The following is a 17,410-nucleotide window of genomic DNA, read 5'->3' as shown; positions in this document are numbered from 1 at the left end:
GACAAATTGTTTAAGAAGGAAGCAGGTTTAAAAACATTCGATAATTCTGTTTCAACTCAAACTGAAAACAAGTTTTAGTTTTGAAGTTGTTAACTGCTACTATTCCCTGTATCCTGAAAAACGCGTAACTATAAAAAATAAAATTGAATAATTGTTTCGATAGGAATTTTACGTGTATTTATTTTTTTGTCAATGAAAGAGCTGGACATTTATTCTCAACATAAGCCTATTAAGACATACAATATACACCTGAGTATGTTTTGGAAAAACGTCTTGAGAAAATCTTTCTCTTTTTACTTATGGTCTAAACAGGGACTTCAACGAATAGACTGGACTACAAAATAGAATAGAATAGAATTACTTGAAACAGTATTTATTTCATAACGAACATTATTAATTATTATTATTATTATTATTATTATTATTATTATTATTATTATTATTGTTGTTGTTGTTGTTGTTGTTGTTGTTATAATCGTCGTCAGTGGTGTATTTTAGAGTGACTTAAAAAGTGATTCCTTCAATTTTGACATTAATTTCTGTAATAAGTAAAGTAATGACTATTAGTCTTCTAATGTATTTAATACGTGTTCACTAGTAGCATGTTCTTGTTTTCGTTACTGTGTTATCACCTATTTGTCCGATTGTGTTCTCCTTGTGTCGCGAGTAAATTAAATGTAAAACCGGACTGGTTTACTGCTAGGAACGGGCTACTACCGCTAAGTTTGAAACTAAGGCTATAGTTTTCTGTGTGCTATAAACGGTAGCCCAGTGCTCTACTGTGTTTTAAAACGAAACCTCCTCTTTGCGCCTTGCGCAGCTAAGATCCTGCCCTCAGTCTTGCCCTCATACCAGAGAAACTGCTGTCTGTCCTTCCAGTCCCCGTGACTGAAGTACCGAGTGGTGTCAGTAGTCCAAGGGCACTCTGAGCAGACACCTGCTTTCTTTCAGGACCAGGTGTCCTCTTCGTATGTGTGTTCATTAATTACATCTTAAGAAAGACCTTAAGGATACAGTTACATTGAGCAGAAATATATCTGGGAATCGCTAAGTGCCCCAGTAAAACTCTTTTACTGGACGTCTGGGAATAATTTGGTCACAGACCCTCGAGATTCCACAGGCTTAAAGTGCTTCTCAGTCCACACTAATGTTCTCACGTGTAACCTTGTGTAATAACAAAAGTAATATATGCAAAATATGTTTTTGGGATTGGTGATTTTGCTCTATTATATATTGTAATGCACTGTAGTATTTTCAACACTTTAACTACGGCTTTACCGGACTGTTGAGGCTACAGGCATTGTGCGCCCTCTGGTGGTTATCACAATTAAAAAAAAACAACTGTAGTATTTAGTTCAGGCTGCTGTACTTTGTTATGATTCTCTGTTCATTACGTTGTGATGCGTGATATTAACACTGAAAATGACTATATGCGGGTGTCTAACTGTGTAGCAGTACTGTAATTTTTTTATTATTTATATAGTTATTTAGAAATATTTAGTAGATACAGTAATCATGACTACTAACGTTAGTAATTTATAGTCGTCCACCTGCATGCGATGCAGCGCCATTCGACATATTTTTAAGGCCGTCTCGAGAAGAAGAGCCGAGGACTAGTAGGGTATAGAGACAAAACTATCATCCCACGTTCAAGATCAGTATTGTTGTGTGCTTGAAACTGTCTTGAAATAGACTCCGTGTAGACTCCGGGGGGCGCGGTGGGCTCATAAGCACATACGCTGCTTACGAAAGAAGGCCTTTCAACCCGTCTAGTACGTTTGTATCTCGGGCACAATGACAGGAAGAATGTGGGGGCATTTCAAGGACTTTATGTCCGAACTCTAAACGGTATTATACACACCATACCTGGTGTGTGTAATAATTGTATTGTAGAGGAAGCTTGTATTGTATTGCGTGTGTGCGCACCCACGCCAAAACATTCGTTTTAAATCTATTTTCCCTCATGTACACGAGCAGTATAGAAGTCCCCACGAAAATAAAATTTTACCAGGCAAGCTTTTGTATAACGCCGTTTCTGCTTGAGTTTCTGTATATTTCGATCTCCGAATTGTGTTCCATCTAAATGAGGACCTGATATTGAATGCAAAATGATACCATATGTAAAAACAGATCGGTGATCCAGTTAATTCATCCCACATGTGTCTACGGATGGCTTCTTGGGGACCATGCGTCTAATCAGATGTTGAAGAGCTACGCTGTGTGCCTGGATCTCATTGTTATTCTAATGGCTTATTTCTTTTTTATATAAGATTGTGATAAGGGGATAAAAGGAAATGAAAGTCTTTTTTATTTCCTTTGCCAAATACGCGATCACTGGGTGACATGCCACTTTTAAAAAAATGGCTTTGCGTTTGCGTAAAACGATTGACGATGAGCACCAGGAGGCAAAGCACGCGTGACCGGGCGATTCAGGTCTCGGCAGCAAAAGTCAGCCGACGGGTGTTGTGTACGTCGCATGACTTTAAAGAGGGGTTTGAATTCTCCTGGTTTTATTTTCAAAAATATTTTATTTGCATGCGGATCCAGAAAACCGATCCCGGCGTGGATCCCCAGTCTATTAGTCCTGCCTTGAATGATTTCCAGGTTGGTCACTTGAAGTCACCCTCCATGTCCCGCACTCTCGATGCAGTTCCGTGTGCTTTTTGCACTGAAGAAAGGGAGTTATCAGTAAGGCGGTCCGTTAACAGCGCGATAGCCATATTTAACAGGAGAGAATACATAGTGTCCTACATAGACATGGAGCTATGATGCGGAACATTGTATCTCACTGCGGATACTGAGGAGGACCCACATCCGCTGGGGTCTTACTTCAATAATTCCCCAGGCTCTACTCACGCCCACTTGCAAAGTCTGTGGGACGTCCACTCCGGGTTGCCATTTCTGCGTGGACCTGATCCCACCGCGCCACGATTCGGAGGTTTCGCGAGGCCGTTCTTTGAACAGGCCAGCAACGTTGATAACTGGCAATCATCCAATGTCTTGTGAAGGGTCAAGTGAAAACTGGTTCCCTTTAGGCAAAACTGGCGTTGAATATCCTTTGGAGTGCGTCACGGGTTTTGTCTACTAGATAACCCGGCTGATGTTTGCGTTCTTTCATCTCCCTAATTGACGAACAAAAAATCCGTGAAAGAAGAGGTGTTCAAGAGACGCTTTAAATTATATTTTTGGAACAAGGACATAATTTGAATGATGCTGACGTTAATGGCAAGTTAAAACAAAGGTCTGTGCTGTCTGGTTTTTGTACCAGTTGTTTTGTTGTTGCTGTTTTTATTGAAACTCTGCAGATCAAGATTTCCACCTCACACTTTGTACACCCATCTTGTTATTGAATTAAAAATCGTACAGCACGGGTACGCAGTGTGGATTTGTAAATAAATGTTTCTGTGAAGTGTTTTTCGATAGTTGTTGAAACAATATCCTTTTTATTGCCACATTAGTAGCAATACAATTTTCAGTTTCACATTTTATATCATGGTATAGCACTATCGTAATTGGAATCCATCAACACGAATGTGGGAGTTTGTATAGGCCTGCATGCAGCATTTTAAATTATTTAAGTTTACGATTAGTAACTGTAATAGTATTACACGGTTTACAATTCCTAAATTTATTTCTGAATTAAATCGATTTCTTTGTGACAACAAGCATAAAAGATTTTTAGTACAATGTGCAGTATATCAAACAGGCTTTCGTAAAAGGTGGGAAGCACACACCGTACAATGCTCCAGTTTTTGCTTGTTGAATTCACACTCGTTGGCAGTCTGACCGCTAGAGGGCACTATCCAATTTTCTTTAAGTGGTCGCCACCGTCTTCTCTATAACTTTGTTACAAATGAATATCGCAAGCTGTTGGTTTATTTAAATGTGGAAAGTGAAAATAGATTTTTCTTTGAAAAGATCAGTCATCTCCAGCCCAGTTGCGAATAAAAATATCTTAACAGACCTCGAACACAGAAACGCTTTATATTTGAGTCATAGACCCAGGATCTTCTGAATTTCTGATTTTTGCACGCTAAAGGATTTCACAATTATTTCTTTTCGATCTGACAAGGTAATACAGACAAGCCTTTGAACAAGTAGTTTATAGGGTTTCTCGGTACATGCATGCAAAATCAAGGGTAAATTTGAAATTAGGTTGTGAGTCCTTCCATTTTCAGGTTTAAGGTTATCTTCTTGCACCCAGTCATAATTTTGGGAATATTTCTTTCTCCTCACAACAGCGTTTTAAAGGGGTCTCTTGTTTGATCTCTTTAAGCGATGTAGGAACAGACACCGGTGTCTCTTTGTATGGTGTCTTGAACTACCTATCCCAGTGCAGTAAATCTAAAATACGTCTTTGGGTTCATAATGAAACTTTATAAAGAATGACAAATCCCAAATTTCCTCCCATCACTAGCTGGCTAGGCTATAAATGCCCCCTCAACATGCTAAACGCCACCTCCAATTCCACAGCCCTTTGGTGTATGATGGGGATGACGTCTTTGGTCACACGATCAGCCGATTATCCCACAAATCCAGAAATGTAAAGCCAGACATATCGATAAATTTTCATTCATTGTTGCCATGGTGTAACTGGGGTTTGTCTGGACCAAATGAACCTACAGCTGCTTCTCAGGACAAAAAAAATAATCAGATTGAGACTCCATATGTATGTATGGGATAATAAAAACCCCAAGAATACTATGACATTTGTGCAGTATGGCATAACCAGATTATGATAGGGACAATATTGTTGTCTGTGGTACTGGGATCGTCTGCTGTCTCTGCAGTGACGATTCAGAACATCCTGAGTGACCCTGAGCAAAAGCCCTTGTAAAAACGCTGAGCCTTTGACTCTGGGAACATTATTTAACCGAAGCCCTGGTCTGTGCAGATCCTGTCGTTCAGTCACTGAAGTGGTTGTAGGATAGACACGATACCGATGGCAGCGATAGTAAGGGTAGAAGGGGAAGAGAATATTACAGCAACAGAGAAAGTAACAGTAGTAACCCAGAGTGCAAGCTGACTGGCCGAAGCCCAGAGCAGGTCAGGTTACCCTGCTTGCTTCAGAGCCGGAGGTGAGAGCACAGCAGCAGTTGTCTGGCTGGGACTGACTGGTCCCAGGACAGCGAAGGAGCTGGTTTTCTCAGCTGGCTGGTATCCACCCACCCCACCTCAGCCAAGGCCAGACAGTGAGCACGGAGTAGGGGCAACAGCCCCCCGCCCAGGGGAGGTTATTTACAGCCTGGAGCTCTGGCACAGCCATGTGGCAGCTCACTGATTTCCCAGTGCTCTCACAGAAGATACTGTAATGTAGCCCGATACTCCTACCCGCAACAACACAACGGCTGACGGGCTGTGGCCAGGCTCCTGACAGGCCTGTGACAGCTTTATGGGCGTTTCGTAATCCATACAGAGGAGGGGGGGGGGTGAGGTGGGGATTGGGGTAGAGTTTTTGGAGATCGCCTGAGCCGAAGCCACATCTACAGTGTGGTACAGAGTATGAGGGAGAGGGCTGCAGGTCTTCAAGGTACTTGTTAATTACTTACTGTAACAAAAACAAGGTGCAAACCCTTCATACGTTTTAATGCCCCCAGTTCTCACCCAGGCCTGTGTGCAAGTTGTGCAATGTTTTGTTTGTGCAATAATGTTCAGCATTGTGTTACAGCGTCAAGTGTAGGTGTCAGGGCACTGTCAATCGAGAGTATCCATGGCTGCAGATGGATATTATGGGTATTGGGGCATCATCAGGGAAGTGAACGTCATCCGGGAGACTACAAGACCAATTCAGAGTATTCAGAATCAGTATTCAGAATCCACAACGACACGGAGACAGCGCTGGGTACAGAAGAGGAAACTGAGAAAACTGTTTATAAGGACAAGAATGTACTTCTGTACATGAAGCGTTGTGGCAGTATTGAAGAAGCTGGAGTCTGAATTAAAGCACATATCCTCAAGATTCCAGAAGCACCTGGCTGAGATTACCAGATCAGCTAGCTACCAGTGCTTGGATGTGACAAATGATCTCCCCTTCTTTTGTAACTTTTTTTCATGATGCATATTCAAATTCCCATAATACATCTGTACAAGCTAATGGAACAACTGAGTACCACAAGCTTTTGGAACACCTTTTCCTCTCAAACCGATTCTGAAAGGTTGGACTTCAGTGCTTGAATTATAGGTTAGGATGCCCCCTGCTCTTCATTTGAAAAATCTTGGCAGAAAAGGCTCCACTCATAGTGTTGCTGGTATTTTAAGCTGTAATTATTAAGATTTTGTTGAAAATTCCCACATGGTGTCTTATTAGGATGGTCTGAGCAATATTAATAGATGAACACTGATGCATCAATACTCATGTGTAGAATTTGTGTTTGGCACAAAATGATGTTCAATGAGAGGCTAACACACACAGTTTATTTCATTAAACAAAAACACTAAGCTTTTTAAGACATTAAGAAATAGTTTAATAAATAATGCAAAACACCACTGTCAATAAAATCATAGAACTGTATAAAATTATAAGTTGCATAACAAACCTCACTAGTGGCATGAATATATACAACACAGGTAAAAGGAGGTGTCAGGAAGGCCGCAATTCAAATGAAATATATACCTAATAAAAAGGAGCTAAAATAAATAGAAATGTATAATATTTACAAAATAGAATATAAGGAATCAGTAGACAAACACATAAACCAACCTTCACAAACAGTTGTTAAAAATACCCACAAAAGAATTAGTTTTTAATGAAATCAAGATACATTTTTTTGTCTAAACAAACTTTACACACAAATTTCTTAGCGATCAATCTGAGGTGATTGGCTTTGGTAACTCGTGCCATTTTCTGGATGTTACCGGACATGCATTTTAACTGGTAGAAAAGACAGACTGCCACTTGGAGAATTCTGCTGTTACAAAGCCAAGAAAGATTAAAAGACGTGTATTTTTTAATGCAGTTCAATTGGACATTGAAATAGTTTTTTTTTTCATTAACGTGAAAAGAATAGCGACAGGTGAACTGAAATTCACACAAAAATCTCTGGTTTGCTTCACGAGCTGAATGAAATAATTGATGTACCATTCCAACAATACTGCAACCTGCAAAACAGCTGCATTTGTAGCCGTGGCGAAGGATACAATCATGTTACCATGCTCGTTCCCTGTCAAACTTGACTCGAGTTCTTCCTTGGTGTCAGCTTGAGGGTTTTTGTGCAGCGAGGATGTCTCGAGCAGAGCAATGCTGAAAATGTGTCATGACTGAAAAGTCCGCAGTGCAGAGGAAGCCATCTGTACTCTTGAGGTCTTAAATCTTAACATAAAAAGTGTATCACATACAGGGGCAGTATGTCTTTATAGAGCTACAAGAGAAAACAGCCCTCTACTCACACACTGTGAAACACAGTCTCTGTGGAGCCCTGCTGGCAGGCTACCAGTGGAATTCTTGGAATGGCCTTGGTAAATATAACATTTTCAATAATAATACTCAAGCAGCAACTCATGTGGACATAACCCAATTCCAGAATGTGCACGATGGGTCATTTTACTTTGTGCAGGCCTGGCTACGAACTGCAAAAAACGTCTCGAAATGATTTATTCTGGGCTTGGGAAAGAGCAGGATTAGGGGCAAGGGGGAGAGGTGGTAGGTAGAACAGTCTGAAAAAAAACGACTAGTAGCTTAAAAGTTAGAAAGCACCAATGATTATCAGGAAAGACGGCATAGGTGTACAGCTGGGCTATGTATTCTGAATGTCATCTTTCTGATACTGGCATGACATAATTCTGTAGGAAGACAATATTATCAGATGCTCGGACAGACAGTGGTTCTGGTAGACCATTTTGATCGACATGTCTGAAGTTTCCTGGAATAGAGTAACGACAAAACTGGATCATTTGTTGAGGACAGGCCCCGAGCTTGTCTTCGTGAGGAACTCGCTGAATTTATTTGAGAAGTCCTGATCTTGCGAGACAGATTTTCTTTGTCACTACTCTAGGTGGGTGTGCCTGAACACGCTTCACAATAACATCTCAATCGACAGAGGGGATTAACGGGCACATTAATGGATTTGATTTTACAATGCATTTCTAATTGGATGTCACAAAAAAAAAACTTCTAGAGTGCAGGAAAAACTAAGCGTACCTCAAATCTGTCTTTAATTACACTGGGGAAAAACAAAAACACAGAGATTCTTCTGTAGATAGAGGGGAAACCGTAGTAGCAGGTAATTTACATGTGAAAAATGTTCTTTAGCAAAGCCATAACCCCTTATGGATTATATATCATATGTGCCAGAACTGGACTTCAATCCTCTACAGTTGGTATTTAATTATCAAGTAAAATAGAACTATAAAGCAAACAAATATTCAGCTTAAGCTATTCAATATATGTTACATATCTACAATCCATTATTTCCTATCCTGTTAAGTATGTCATTATCTGTAGCGTTATCACAGAAGAAACTATATATATTGTGTTAAAAAGGTACAGAGGGAAATAAATAGCAATTAAAAAAGGCTTTAAACTAAGTTCAGCCAGGAAATGAGGAATTTGAACCGCTATGCCTGGAGTAAAATAAAATAATAATAACAACAATCTGGCCTTTTAGGAAGACAATGCACTGCACCACACATACCCTGGGAAGGTTATGGTTTAGGAGTGTTGGAATGACTATGGATGAGACAGTGGGAGCTCTCTCTCTCTCTCTCTCTCTCTCTCTCTCTCTCTCTCTCTCTCTCTCTCTCTCTCAGGTTTTCTGCTGATTTTATTGATTCAGAGAAAGTTCGGCTGGACCACGCGGCTCTTTCACCTCCGGATGTCTGTGGTCTCGGGCTCGTCTTGCTCGGCCTTGTCCGCCTCAACGCTGGAGCGCCGCGAGCCCTGGCCGCGACTTCGGGGCTGGGGTCCGGCGTGGGCCTTGCCCCCCTTCTCTTTCTCTCCTTGCCTCGAGGTCCGGGGGTGGTCCCGTTCGCTTTCGGGGGGCGGCTGAGCCGGGTCGGCGGCAGGGGCGCGGTGCAGGGGGTCCCCTTGTTTCCGGGGCTCGGGCGCCGGGGTCAGTTGGGAGGCGTGCTCCTCTTGCCTGGAGAAGGAGCAGAAGCTGAGGCTGTCGCACAGCGCGCCCCAGTTCAGCTCGCACTGCAGGCGCACGCTGCGCGTTATCGCCTCCTTCACCTCCTCCCCGCAGCTCAGCAGGATGTTCACCAGCTCCACGTAGGGCCTGCAGCCGGGACAGGCGGAGAAGACAGGCTGCGGTTATGGCAGGCAGAAGGAGGAAACATTATACTGACGTCTGTGGCAGACCAGATGCCTCAACCCCCCCTCGTCCATCTTTTCAACACAGTATGACACAGTCAGTGGTGCAAAAACCCAACTCGACCCTCTGGAAACTCTGCAACAGACTGTCAAAATGTGACAGTGTGACAAAATACTGTCATGATATGACTTCTTTAACATCCATTTTCTAACGGCTTCATCCAATACGGAGCCATAGCGGAGCCAGAGCCTATCCTGGCAAGCAACAGGTGCAAGGCAGGGTTCACCCTGAATGGGATACAGGTCTTAAACAGTCATAAAATTACAAAAAGAAACTATGCACCATTGCATGACCCCGAGACTAGTGGTAAAGTTTCTGTTCTGAGCCTCAGATATCAGGACTCAATTTTAGAAAAACAAATGAAAGATCAGGGGAAAAGGTGTACCAAATTAGAAAAATAAATTGTCCATTGGATAACAACTGTAAAGTAGCAGAAAAACCAGATTAATTTAACTTGGAGTGCTGCCTGCAGTTTCAGTTGGAAGAATCGGCTACTCTTTGCCTAGGCTTCAGAAAACATTTCAAAGCCATGTTCTGGCAATCCAAACTTATTTTCTTTTGACAGCATTTGTCTTTCAGTTTCAGACTGCTTTCAGTGCCTTGAGGGTGTTTTTTTGTTGGTGAAATAAATTTCCCTCGATCACCCTGACATTCATGCTGCTATCTGCTCTGCGCTGTTTCTAAATTTGGCTGCGGAAGATTAATTGATCCTTGGGAGTCAGTGAACTTGAGCATTGTTTTGACGGCAAATAAAGGGTAATGTGCTCTTCGCCAGACAGTTTTAGTAGTGAATGAGCAACCACAAGCTCTTAATAACATCAAAAATGTCATGTGGGGCCATGTTTAATTGGCAGCTTTCTTAAAAACAAAGGTCAAAGGCTTTTAGAAGAGCACAATGTTTGACAAACTGTAACTCTGAGCTCCGATGCTACAGTACTCTTCAATGCTATAATACGGGTTTGTTTCTGGCATGATGAGCCCAAATTTGGGAAAAGACACAGTTCTCAGAACAGCCAGGCTCACGGTAAATGACACTGGACTGGAGTGCTTTTAGTTTGGCTCGGTGTTGTGCTACCAGCTCCTCTTCTAAATGGATAACCCATTTTCAAGCTAATATTCTCACCTGGGAACCCCTTCCCTACTTTAAAATGTCTCAAACACCACTTCTAGTTCACCCCAAGGCAGGAACATGCAAACACACCAGGGCCAGTTTCCACCAGTCTGTCGCAGGGCACACACTCACACCTGGGCCACTTAACCCACCAGTGTGTCTTTGGACCTTGGACTTTGGACTCTGGGAAGTAACCGGGGGCACCCGGAGGAAACCCACTCAAACACAGGGAGAACCTGCAAACTCCATGCAGACAGCATCCCAGATCTGGAACTGAACCCAGAACCCCAGCACTGCGAGGCAGCAAAGCTAACCACTGCTCCACTGTGCCGCCCTATAATCAGTATAATAATAAACGATAAGAACAATACGTCACACACAATAGTAACAAACTGAAAGCCATGCTCTGATGATTACTGAATGAGGGCAGTCATGCTTGTACTTGTCTTGGGGGGGTTGATGTGTTTTTCTCGGGCAGTCCAGGGGGGCTCCCCCTTTCTGTGCTATGCCTTTGGGGATCCCAGCTTGGCAGGGCTGGCTGCAGGTCGTATCGAAGCTCGGGCGGCAGCACCTACCCTTTGGGAAACAGGTCCTGGAAATGGATCATTTCCACCATGACGTTGACGTTATCCTTGGCCGCGGAGCAGAGGTTGTGCTTGATGTAGCACTCTCTCTGCAGCTGGAACACCATGTCCTTGATGGCTGGACACTTGCGGCTGATGCAGCTGAACCTGTGCCTCAGCCCGTGAGCCATACACTTCAGAGCGTCTTTGATGAAGGATTTACCCTGTCAAAGAAGAACACTACATTGGCCTGCAGAGCAATGGATCACCAACCCCTTGGATAACCACTGGCTACGTACAGCAATGGCTAACCCCTGGCTGTGTCCCAGACAGAGGCTGGCTGGAGCTGTTTCAAAGCCATCTAAGGTAGTAAAACACTAATAGCAGGAGAAGTGACATGCTCTTTTGGTTCTCATTTTCCTAGAAATAAAAATGAGACCTCTAGCAATGGCTAGGACAAAAATAAACTTTTAAAAACATCAGTCAAGGAGAGCCCAGGGCTCCAGTCCCCAAAGCTTATTACCCAATACATCATCTGTGAAGTTATATATATTACTGTTCTGTAAGGGGCTACTTGTTTTCACAGCATTTTTCTTGCATCTTGCCCACGCAGAGGTATCTCCTGTTCCCCAAGCCAACAGCTCTGGATAATTCGCTATTGTGTATGAAACCTCATTGATTCATGTGCAGCTGGGCTGTCTGTTAAGCGACCTGAGGAACTGGTGGTCTTGAGAGTGCAGATCAGGAAGCTACAGCAATACTGCTGGGTACTGCTTTTCATCCAATCTCCTGAAACGAGGTGCAGAACCTGTTTTACTGGTAAAAAAAGCTTACACACGAGCGAGAGGAGGCTCGTTGTGCTCATTTGGTGTGTTTGGTTGTTAATAACATATTGATCTAAGGATCTTGTTCAGCCTTTTCTTGAAGGAAGCCAAAGTATCAGCCTCAACCACAAGGCTGGGTTTCCTGTTCCACACTCCCACAATTCTTTGTGTAAAGATGTGCCTCCTGCTCTTGGTTTTATATACACTTTCCTGTAGCTTCCCCTTTTGTCCTTTGCTTTGTGTTTTACCGTACGTTTGGTCTGAGTAAAAGGCCTGAGAAGTTGTTGGCCCCATCGAGGTTTGGAGGACAAAACTCTTGTCACAATATTTGTGTCCCAAAGAGTGCTTGCTGAATCGCATGTCAGGTTTTTACCTGCGAATCAAACTTCCCCGCATTGTGCAGGAATGTCATGCAGATCTCCTGCAGTCCCCTGATCTCGCAGGAGTTGTTTTCGAAACACTCAAAAACGCCGCATCCTACATCCCCAGCGTTTACTAGGCAATGTTGGATTTCAGCTGGGCAGGAAAAAAAAAAAAGAGATGACACAAAAAAATCAATTTCAGTATACAAGTGAACATGAAAACATTGTTGAATGGCTATTGACTTGGCACCATTTTTTTAAAGAGCAACAATCAAAAGGAACATCTCAAAAGGTGGTTTGGCCCACTGTAGAGACTTCCTGAAAAAAAGGAATACATTACATAGATAAGGGCACTGTTTGAAGATACACAGTTATATATCTTTATAAGTGCTGCATTATGTGACAAGATTCATAGGGACAAGTGAAAATTAGAAGGCCTTTCGACAGCAATCAATTCTCAGCCTGTGATTTAGAGCTGCTTCCTAACCACATCTTCCTCTGCAAGGACATTGAGGAATTCCTGTGTGTTGCAAAAACACTGCAGGCGGAATTCTAGAACACCTGACATTTTGTTCAGCTGCATAGGGTCTTGACACTGGGAGGGTTTCCAGTACAACAACCTATAGAGACCGAATCACCGAGCTTAGCAGGATGGCAAAACGCTTCATCGGGTTAAAGGAAAGGTTTGTCTCCGTAAAGAAAGTCACTCGTCCTTCAAAGAGAGATCTGAGGCAGGTCTCTCTGTGCCTCTCGCTGAAACCCTCACGCTTTACTGGCAAGAAAAGGGTTTATCATTGCATGGTGATCTTGCAGCCATACATTTAGGGAGGTGCCATCAGCACATCTCCCAGAGCGGCAGCCAAGCCTTAATGTAATTATCCTTTAATACGCTGACAGTTAACACCTGCAGCAAAATGACACAAGCACAAGCAATGTGAAACAATAAAAAAATGCTATGATATCATTGTATAATGTATGTAAAAGAGCAGATGACTATCACAGGAAGAAGAAAGTGGCATTACCAGGTATATGAGGCGAGGTTTTGAGTAATAATGTATAAAATAAAAACCCTTTAAGTCTGTTAGAATAGCAGTATTTACTTCTTAAGAGAACTAACAGGCATTCCTGACGATACTCTATACAATTACTCCACGCCCAATGAGTGCTCTAAATATGAAATTGCTACAGTAAGGAAACCTACAAAATGGTTATACTTTTATATAAAGCTATGAAACTAAGTCACTTTTACAGAGTGTCTTGTGGCTACCTTTACCTAACCATTAGAAAAAAAAAAAACACACTGGTAGGCTGTAGCTCTGAAGGAAAATGGAGAAACTCCTGTAAGAAAGGCGCATTGCTCGAATGCAGTGTACTGCAATCAGTAAAAACATTATTTTCCATTTGTGATGCAAGATGTGTCACCCAGAGAGGAGTGTAACTTCAAGTTCCGTGTCGTTCTGACAAATAATTGTTGGAATTACGCAATTCTCCTTTTCTCCCTTGGCTCAAAACATATTCTGTGGCTTTCTGACATTATTCCGCAACGCGTGTGGTTTTTAGAGACTGTACACCAGTGGGTGAGAGGGAGGCAGGTGACGCCAAACTTTTGAGAACTCGGGCTTGCCGATATGCTTCAGCTCCACTGATTCTACCGGATTTGTGAAGAAGAGACAGAGGCAGAGAGAGGTTGATAAGGCACATGTCTTTTTACCTTTGAGGTGCCCCTCTGACTGTATTGCATCTATTTTTAAATTGGCATTCAAGTACTGAAAGCTTACTGGGATGCTTGCATGATGAAATACCATCTGCTCTGAGTTTACACAAGTGATGAATGGAGACAGACACATCCTTACACGATTGACCTTGTAAACCTAGGGAAGGGCACAGAAACAGCACAGCTTATGTGGGTCAAAGAGAAGACAACTGCATAAAGTTATCCCTCCTTACCATATCAACCCTGGACTACAATACGTATTTATTTGCATTTTCAAAGAGGAGCACACACAAGCTACCTCTGATAAGTCACTATTCTCAGCGGATTGTATTATATCTAGTGGAAACGGTTTATCGTCGTTATCTCAGCCTGCATTTATATATATATAAACAAATATCTAAATGATCTAGCACGCATATGTATACAGTATATAAAGAAGCATTACCTCTACTGTTACTACTGCAGTACCGGCCGCGTTTAAAAAAAGTTATCCTTGGCATTTTTTAAAATTCTTCTCATTTAAAAAAAATGTGTGAATTTGAAGTTAATTTAGCACGAAACTGTGTTTTGAGCGCGTAGCAGTTTTTGGGCAATCTAAAACACGGTCTGATGGTAATCAAGTCGATTTTTATATCGCTTTAAGGACTACTGTTCTGGGCGTCTCCAAACCCAGTCTCTTCACGTACTGCGGTACCGGCTCCGCAGTGAAAGAATTAATAAGGTCAGATTAGAGAAAGATACCAGTAATGGTATCTCTCCACCTACGGAGCGTGATCTTAACCATTTTAAAACCAGGGAGCTTCAGGCAAGGCCCGTCAGGCGATTCCAATGAATTATTTCTATGTAATGATCCGTATCCAAAGGTACTTGTATGATGGGCTCCAAATCCACTCCATTATTTCTGCCGCAGATGGGTTTAATTTACGAGTATTATTCTGTATCTATGTTCGCTTTGGCTACCTGTGTAAATAGAACTGGTTATGATTCGTATAGTACTAAGCGGAGGTCGTACGGTTTTTTTAGTTTTGGGGGAAAAAAAGGCAATTTCACAAACGTGCATTCGTTGGTAGGACTAGGGGGAGAAAGAAAAAAAAGAACAGCCAAAGCTAATTAAAGATTTCTTGGGCCGGCTGTTTGATTTGAGAAATCCTGGTTGCTGACAGAGAGAGCCTCTGTGAGGGGAGACACAGGCTTGAGCTGTAAGTTGTGCGCCGGTAAAGTGAGGCGCTTGTGCTTGTGTTGGCATCCGGACGAGAATGTGCCTGGATCACACGAGCTGGTCAAAACGTGCATTGAATTGCACAGTGGGGTGATTGAGTGAAGGATCGTAATGTGCAAACCTGCGTCTTTTTTTTTTGAAGGTGGTGGTGTGCGTATGTGTGGGTTGGGGGAGGGGGTGTAGAACTAAATGTACAGGACATTATTTCGAGGGTTAAATTCTGCTTTATTTCCTCGTAAACATATTCCCCCCGGGAAGATGTCCAGTTCGCTCACAACAAAAGGGGACCTGTGATGATAATACTGTACAAAGGATCAAATATTTGGGTCCGGAGACGCTTTCCTCCTCGTGTGCTGCTCATGGCGCGTTAATTCACGCTGGTTAAGTTCTTCCATCCTTCCTAAGAACCGTTATTTTAAAACGTTCGTAAAGTTACATTTCGCTCTTTGCCACGGCTAAAACACCTCACCCACATACCAGTTGAATGTTAAACAAAGCATACCAAGCAACCAATATAATCTTTTCTGCTAAACATTTTTATGAGAGTATTTTTTCCAGCTTGGAATTTTGGCAGATACTTCACCAACATGCTACGTGTTACTAACGCCGTATAGCCACAGCCTTCTTCCACTGAACGCTCTCGTTAATTTGTGTGCTGCAATTGTGTTCAAGTACGCACATATGCACATGTATATCTTAAATATACCTTTAGGACCTGTTTCCATATGTTACTTATCCTACCTTGCGGAGTGCTATTAATAGTTTACTAAGATATTGAATGTCTTTGCTCGTGCAAGGTATCGACTTCCTTTTTTAATTGGAGAATGCCGTGCTGGGGCATAGAATATCACCTCTTTCCCAGTAATGTGCTCAGAATCAACACTATAATTTTACGCAGCCGTCGACACTTCATAAAGCAATGGAAAAAAAAAGGCAACCTCAATATTAATACAAAGCATTAATTTACTATCCAAGCAGAGCACGTGTGTACAGTACAGGCAGCTCCAGTCGTTGAAGATTTCATCAGCAAATGTCTACGGAGTGAGTCAGGCGGAACAGCAGGCTGGAGCTCACGTCCCTACATTTCACCTACCTGTGTTTTGCAGAGAAAGCCGTCCTTTCTGCTGGCTAGCTGGTTTGTCTTGCGGGTTTTCGTGATGATCAGTAATATCCGTCCCCACCGCTTGTTCGAAGACTGCAAAAATCAGGAGAATTATCGCACATTTTACTATCATTTTCCGGTCTCCTTAAAGCCTCACTTTCTTAAACCGGCACTTTAAATGAATGAAAGAGTGCAGCCAGTAAGAGGGCTCTATTTTATATTGTATGTGTGTGTTTCAGCGCGCCAGTTTCTCGGAGCGCTTATGAATTGATCAGCCAATTGTCTAACGCTTGCTGTTCAAGCAAGTACTGAACGCGTGGTGGAAAGGCGATGGATGCTGCCTATATTTTCGCAAAGCCCTGGTGTCATTTTTGATGAAGGAGTTCAGCAGGTGTTGTCATTCGTGGCTCCCGACCAATCACAGGCGCAGACATCCACGTCCAAGTTTGAGGGGCGTGGTCACAGCGAAAGTTTCCCCCCTTGGATAAACTAAACTTTGTAGAAGTGTTCCGAGAGACTGTGATTTTGTATACCTTTTACGAATATTTAGACATGAAACATCTCCCTTCACTACGTAACGTTCGATGATCTGCTGAATGTCTTAAAGAAAGAGTGCATATATATATACATTCCTATATAAATTAGGCTGTATGTGAGCTGAGCGTGACTCACATAAGCAAAGCGCAAGAATTTTGGAATGTTTGTGATGTTCGTTTTAATTAATTTATTCACCAATTCATGCTACCCGGTGTGAAGTCACGACACCTAACACCTTTGGGACTTATTAGCAATAATACTATATGAACAGATACTAGATCAGTATACACTAATGTGACGCAGTAGGCATTTTATACCAAAACTAGAATGTCAAACTTGAGACTTCATTCACACAAGCAAACTTGTCAGAGACCATTGTGGCAGCGATGTGTCAGTGTCTTCGTGTAAAGCAAAAGGCTTTTTTTCCCCAGGGGTTAGCGAATGGGGGTCGAGGTCGATGAAACAATCAGAAAAGACAATAGTTTCATTAGTCGCATTAAAACGAATTTTTTAAAAAAACTCGACTTTATAGTATATACATCACTAATCTTTAACAAAATCCTGTTACACGATTGCTAACGCGGTATTGCATTGCCTTTAAAACAGACTCGATTAAATGCCCTGTAATAATGCCATAGACGCCCATCACGAGCTACATAACATGCTTGGC

General features: G+C 42.3%; 1 protein-coding gene and 2 long non-coding RNA genes across 5 annotated transcripts in view; 2 read left to right on the top strand and 1 right to left on the bottom strand.

Annotated features, from left to right (window-relative positions):
- Window positions 1–17,410, top strand: part of LOC148650359 (uncharacterized) — a 74,479-nt gene that overhangs the window by 4,976 nt on the left and 52,093 nt on the right. Inside the window, exon 2 of one of the 2 annotated variants that reach the window (XR_015926094.1) lies at window positions 8,746–13,255. The exons of the other annotated variant lie outside the window; for it this stretch is intronic. This is a non-coding gene — a long non-coding RNA (uncharacterized LOC148650359). Of the gene's footprint in view, window positions 1–8,745; window positions 13,256–17,410 lie in introns of those variants that run through there. 2 annotated transcript variants of the gene reach the window in all.
- LOC148650361 (uncharacterized) lies at window positions 1,254–3,414 on the top strand. Its single transcript, XR_015925838.1, has 2 exons — window positions 1,254–2,938; window positions 2,970–3,414. It is a non-coding gene; the product is annotated as an uncharacterized LOC148650361 (long non-coding RNA).
- stc2b (stanniocalcin 2b) lies at window positions 6,441–16,584 on the bottom strand. Of its 2 annotated transcripts, none has more exons than XM_088604089.1 (4): window positions 16,195–16,584; window positions 12,180–12,322; window positions 10,995–11,206; window positions 6,441–9,074 (listed from the first exon to the last, which is right to left on the bottom strand). In XM_088604089.1, the coding sequence occupies exons 1-4, from the start codon at window positions 16,334–16,336 to the stop codon at window positions 8,801–8,803; spliced, it is 771 nt and encodes a 256-aa protein (XP_088460215.1). In that variant the 5' UTR covers window positions 16,337–16,584; the 3' UTR covers window positions 6,441–8,800. The 2 variants fall into 2 exon arrangements, with proteins under 2 accessions (XP_088460215.1, XP_088460214.1); XM_088604088.1 differs by having other exon boundaries at window positions 6,441–9,212; window positions 16,195–16,583.

Source organism: Lepisosteus platostomus, chromosome 13, assembly GCF_059453375.1.
Source record: "Lepisosteus platostomus isolate fLepPlt1 chromosome 13, fLepPlt1.hap1, whole genome shotgun sequence".
Lineage (NCBI taxonomy): Eukaryota > Metazoa > Chordata > Actinopteri > Semionotiformes > Lepisosteidae > Lepisosteus > Lepisosteus platostomus.
Note: the sequence above shows the minus strand (reverse complement) of the source record. Positions and strands in the feature narration are given on the sequence as shown.